Source organism: Chionomys nivalis, chromosome 4 (assembly GCF_950005125.1).
Source record: "Chionomys nivalis chromosome 4, mChiNiv1.1, whole genome shotgun sequence".
NCBI lineage: Eukaryota > Metazoa > Chordata > Mammalia > Rodentia > Cricetidae > Chionomys > Chionomys nivalis.
This window is the reverse complement of record NC_080089.1, coordinates 4,389,129-4,395,128: the sequence shown is the minus strand read 5'-3', so window position 1 is coordinate 4,395,128 and position 6,000 is coordinate 4,389,129. Positions and strand designations below refer to the sequence as shown.

General features: G+C 36.4%; 1 protein-coding gene across 2 annotated transcripts in view; it reads right to left on the bottom strand.

Moving 5' to 3' along the window:
* Positions 1-449: 449 nt before the first annotated feature.
* Positions 450-6,000, bottom strand: part of Cwf19l2 (CWF19 like cell cycle control factor 2) — a 73,495-nt gene continuing 67,944 nt past the window's right edge. The window contains exons 15-16 of one of the 2 annotated variants that reach the window (XM_057768736.1): positions 4,221-4,322; positions 450-1,942 (exon numbers count right to left, since the gene is read on the bottom strand). In XM_057768736.1, the coding sequence (XP_057624719.1) occupies positions 1,799-1,942; positions 4,221-4,322 (246 nt within the window). In that variant the 3' untranslated portion in view covers positions 450-1,798. The remainder of the gene's footprint in view (positions 1,943-4,220; positions 4,323-6,000) is intronic. The other variant, XM_057768735.1, reaches the window with a different exon arrangement.

Sequence of the window (6,000 nt, the reverse complement as noted above, 5' to 3'; positions counted from 1 at the left end):
TTCTGTTTTGGGTTGATTTCATTGGTTAATAAACCGCCTTGGCCATTTGATAGGCAGCCCTTAGGTGGGTGGAGTAGACAGAACAGAATGCTGGGAGAAAGAGGGAAGTGAGGCAACCGCCATGCCTCTCCTCTCTGGGGCAGATGCCATGGATCCAGCCACCAGGTCAGACATGCTGAATCTTTCCTGGTAAGTCACCACCTTGTGGTGCTACAAAGATTACTAAATATGGGTTAAGCAAGATATGAGAGTTAGACAAGAAGAGGCTAGATATAATGGGACAGGCAGTGTTTAAAACAATACAGTTTATGCGTTGTTATTTCGGGGGCAAAGCTAGCTGTGCGAGAGCCGAGCAGGATGAAAAGCAGGCCTGCTCGCCTTATCACTACAATCTCCAGATGTTCAAGCCACTTTGGCCGAGGACCTAGATATCATAAGGAAAGGGCAAATCACTAAAAGTCCTAACCATAAGGTACAAGATAAGTTATTATTTGAAGCCACTGAGGTTTAGCGAAATTGACTGTGCATCAAGAAGTAACTGGAGCCAAGACAAAAAGAGTTCATTTGGAATGCACATATTACAAATACAGTAGAATTTAAGGCAGGAGTATTCATATGTTTTGAACTATCAACATAACAAACATTTTAACTCACTAATTATAAAAATGAAAGCTTTAGATTCATTTAAAACTTGAGACAAAGCTAATAGCTTGAAAACACAATCATACTGTCTGTTTATTATACATAATACACTATATATATATATACATAAACGTATACACTCTTTGATATATTAAGTACTGAAAATTAAAACCAGTAAGCTTTACCATTATTTGGAAAATTTGAAAGGAACAAAAACAGCTGTCTTTTAACATACAAGGAACATACACTGAAAAAATGACAGTTTGACGTTAAAATAAATGCATAATAAGTAACTCTAGAGTAAACTTCACTCTTATTCCAAGCACTAACATTTTTATTATAAATATCACAGCTTGACTTTTTGAAAACATGTTTTAATAAGACTTACTACAACACATATTTTATAAACACAAGGTTTTCTTAAAATCAGATGTTGAGAATAATAAAACTTAGGCACTTTTATTAAGAACATTTCCTGGATATTTATATCATTTGACATTTATGACAATATTAAAAACCAATACAGTGATCTGGCTACATAATTTAACTTTACACAAACCCCAAACAATTAAGAATTGTGCTGTTTAAGACAATTATTTTTGGATTACCAAAATTCAAATTATTTTAAGGTCCAGAACTAAAAACACATTTCCATTTATGTATATTTCATTACCATTTAATTCTTTAATCATTTTCTTTAACAAAGATATTATATGCTACTATTTAAAAAAAAGGAAAAAGACCCCTTTAATAAAACTATGAAAATAACCCTGTTAGTTCTGAATACATCTAATTTTCTATAAAAAGCACAAAGGAAGCTACCAGACTCTACCTGGAAGCAGACCCACTTTCCACTGAAGTCTTGTTAGACCTATGGAGGCAAGTCCTTCTCTAGGGTAAGCAAACAACCGGAACAGCTAGAAGTTAGATACAGAAAGGAACATGTACCAATAATCCTGATACATCTGCTCTTATTCCACTATCACTCAAACTAAGTTCCCATGAGGAAGAAAACAGTTTGACTTAACATGGATGTCAGTGACTAGAGTAGCCAGCTGCTGTTGTTTTCCCTAGGGATCAAGGCAAAGTTGCTTGTAAATATAATTGATATAAACTGAATGAGTTCAGCAGAGGAAACAACACATGCTGGGTACACTTAACAGCTTTTACTTTTGGTGACATCAAATGGTTTCCACCACTGAGCAAACTGCAATGCTTTCTTCCTCTGGTCCTCAAAGCTTTCTCTGATGCCCTTCTTCCACAGTCTGGGCTCTAGATCCAGCATACCACCAATGATTTCCTTTTAAAGAGTAAGAAAAATATGAAAGTACACATGTACAAACAATGCAATCAAGAATGGAACTACTCATTAATTCTCCTATTAAATATATTATTAAATAGTTCTTTGTGACAATGTACACACATTACATATTAGTTTCAAGCAAAAAACCTTATTTACAATCTTAACTAAAAATTCTGTGATCCTGAGAGTACTTGTGGTGTCTCTTGTGAAGCAATTTGTCTGCTTGGTTGCTCACTAGTATATCTATCTAATGGTAGCAAAAAGGAAAAAGAAAGTGAAATTTAATTTCCTTGCTCATAAAGATAAATAGTATGTCAACAGAGAGCTCATAAGAGAATATGGAGATGTGGTGAGAACCAGAATAATAAAGTCTCAGTTATATGGTTGGAAAAGGGAGGTGGCAAAGACCAGAAGACATTTAAAACAAATGAATGTCCTACTTGTTGGATAAATCAGAAAAGGGAATCACCCATCACTAAGAAAGTACTCTGCATATGACCTCAGGAGAGATTGGACAAATCCAAAAGTTTCCTGGCATCATGCCATTTAAACAGTACAGTCTGAGAAAGGGTAGTTTATGTGTCTGTCTGAAACTGTCTCTAGACCACTGCACGCATTATTTGACAATGCAAGATAGCTTCTCATTCTCTTACTGCAAAAGAGACTATTTTCCATTGTTCTCTGAATAATTTCTTGGGAAGCAAGTCAAAGGAGGATAGAAAGTAGTTCATGACAAGGATGCTCTGAGGCATGGGGAAATTGCCTGTTCAATCTTAAGACCACAATGCATGAGTAATATTTGAAGGGGAGACAATTCACCCAATGAAAATTGAAAAAGTAAAACAATGGGTGAATGGTGTCCTTTCCTCTAGAAAACAATCTGTAAAACTATGAATCGAGAGCTCTAAATCCAAAGCTAAAGAGCAGTTAAAAATCTTTAGGGAACAACAACAGAATTTTTTGAGCAGTGCAAACAAAGTTGTTCTTTGTTGTTTTGGTTTTTATTTGTTTTGTTAATTCTGTAGAAAAAAATTCTGCAAACTTCTCAAACAAGGGATGGGCTAGAACCCAGTTGGTAGGTCGAGTAGTAGAGTATGTGCCTGACATGCATGGAGCTGTGGGTTCGATGCCTACAACTATACATAAACACAGGCATGATGGTACACTCTGGAAACTCACATCAGGAGGTGGAGGTAGGATAATCAGGATCGCAAAGACATATTCAGGTATGTGATAAATTCAAGATCCGGTTGGGTCATGTGAAAGTCTATAAGCAATAATTCAAAATTGTATGTGATTTTAGAATCTGGGTACTTGTTAAGGACAGCAGTTCTGGATCCAAACCAATGGAGCTCTGTTTCTTCTTGGCACATCCCAATTCACTGTAGAAGATTATCTTATGCAGATGAGAGTAGGGCAGAGGAGGAAGCAGGGTGGGCAACTATGAACTCTCAGAAGAGTTTATCAAGAACTCTCTCTCTAGATGCACAGACACATAGAAGTGATATGAGATGGCCTGAGCTAGGCCCAGATTCATTTTGCCAATTTGCAATGCCTTATTAATTCCATTCCAGTTCCTAACAAGACTTTAGATACGTAGTTAAGTAGACCTCTAATTTAAGGAATATACTCTTAAAAAGGCTTTTTTTTTTTTCTTCGCTGAAAGAAACTACTGGCAGTCAAATAACTGGGATTTTCTTTCATATGTGTCTAGAACTTAACTGGGTGAAATGGGTGATTTCTTTGTTCTGGATTATACTTTAACTATAAATGAAGAGCTGAAACTATTTATTCTCTCCAATAACCAAAACCTAGGGTACCTGGGTCCTCTCAATAGCACACAACCCTAGGCACGTTACACAGTCTCTCTGCAATTTATAGTTTTCTAATCTGTACAACAAAATTTAGATCAAAATCTAGACAACAGGGTTACTGTGAGCACTAGATGATTGCTTGGATAGTAGTAGATAGGCACACTGTAAGCCCTTAATAAATACCACAATTTTTCAGGACAAAGCTGTCTGATTTCAAAGTCAGAAAAGCATTACAGTTATTAAGACTTAGAACACTGTCATAATAATATGTCTGACGTGATCATGAATATTCTGGTATATTTTTATTGTTACTTCTTAAACCCCACCCCTCTCTCTCAAACTTGTATAGAGAACAACTCACCAAATTCTTGTATATTGTGTTCAAACTTTTCTTTCATACTTTTGTGAAAATATTAACCAAACCACTAAACTTCAGTGTTTTATCAAATTTTTGAGTATACCTTTCCAAAGTAACGAGGAAATTTGTGTTGATCTTCAATGACGTGGGCAAATCCCCCTTGAAGGCCAAATTCTACGGCAAAATAAGGCAAGCTTCTAGGCACCTAAGTAAACAAACAAATTACATTTGAAATGGGAAAGCTATAGAGAACTTATCATCTATCAGGAGAATGTACACGACAAACTCCCAATGACTTAACTTCCCAAGGAAGAGATTTCATTCCAATAGCCTTTCAGTCAGACAGATCGTCATCAAGTCTAGCAATTCACAATCAAAACAACTACTTTCCTGTTCTTGAAGAGAGTGGAAAAAAGGTATTCAAATCTTTTTACAGAAACAAGGAACAATTTTCCTATGATTACAAATAAAAGTTTATTTTGTTCATATTATACTTAGGAAGAGAGAGCTTGAGCATATATTTGTGGCTGTGTTTACAAATGCGTCAAATCTTTACTATGATAATATTTATCAAATATTAATAAATTTACAATTTTTATTTCTTTCACTAATTAGTGAGATAAATATAGCACTATTTAGTATACCAAGTTAATTTCACAATACCTTGGGATCAGCTCTGTATTACCCTTCTCTCCCTCCTTACACACACAAACACACACGGGGGGGGGATTAGAGTTTTAATCTCCTTACTCATTGAAAAGAGCTATAATTTCTTGCTTTTATGCAGATTTTGTATCTTTGTAAGGTTTTCCTCTAAAGTTCCAACTTTTACCACTACATATCATCTAGGTTAATCAATATACAGTAAGTTTCCCCTCTAAAACCACTATGCAAGCAACATGACTCATCTGGACCACATATTCCCACTTAAGTACACCCAAATGGTATTGCGTACTTAAGAAGGCACAACTTCAGAGTTTACAGTACAATATAGTATGAACAGAGAAGTCCTTTGTAGTCATTATAAGTCAAATAAAATTAAAGACAACAAAATGTTTCTCATAAAGCAGGATTTTTTTTTTTTTTTTTTTTTTAAATCAGGACCACAAGGGGTGCACCCACCCACTGAGACAGTGGGGCCGATCTATTGGAAGCTCACCAAGGCCAGCTGGACTGTGACTGAAAAAGCATGGGATAAAACCGGACTCTCTGAACATGGCGGACAATGAGAGCTGACGAGAGGCCAAGGACAATGGCACGGGGTTTTGATCCTACTTCATGTTCTGGCTTTGTGGGAGCCTAAACAGTCTGGATGTTCACGTTCCTAGACCTGGATGGAGGGGGGAGGACCTTGGACTTTCCACAGGGTAGGGAACCCTGACTGCTCTTGGGACTGGAGAGGGAGGGGGATAGGAGTGGGGGAAGGGGAGAGGGGTGGGAAGAGAGGGAGGGAAATGGGAGGCGAGGAGGAAGCGGAAAATTTTTTTTTCAATAAAAAATAAATAAATAAAAAAAATCAGTCTACAAAGTAATATAAACATTAAAATGTCTCTTCATGTATTTATATGTTTTCTATAATTCTGTATTTTTAACGATAATAGTCATTACTGACAATTGAGAAAAAACAAAGTAAAAACAGACCCACAGACAAAGCTTTAAGCACATCTCTGATTCTCATGAGTATGTCATGTCAGACAATTCTGCAACATTTGAGTCTAAGGGGAAACACGAAGCATTCTGAGGTTTGTTGGGAACATCCGAGAGAAGGATGTTTATGCAACTCTCCAGCTCTAATTTTAGCATATAGGAAACTGTTACTTTCATTTCTATGTCCTCTTTAAGAATGTTCTGTGCAGCTGAGGAGAAGGAGCCTGAAATGGCCT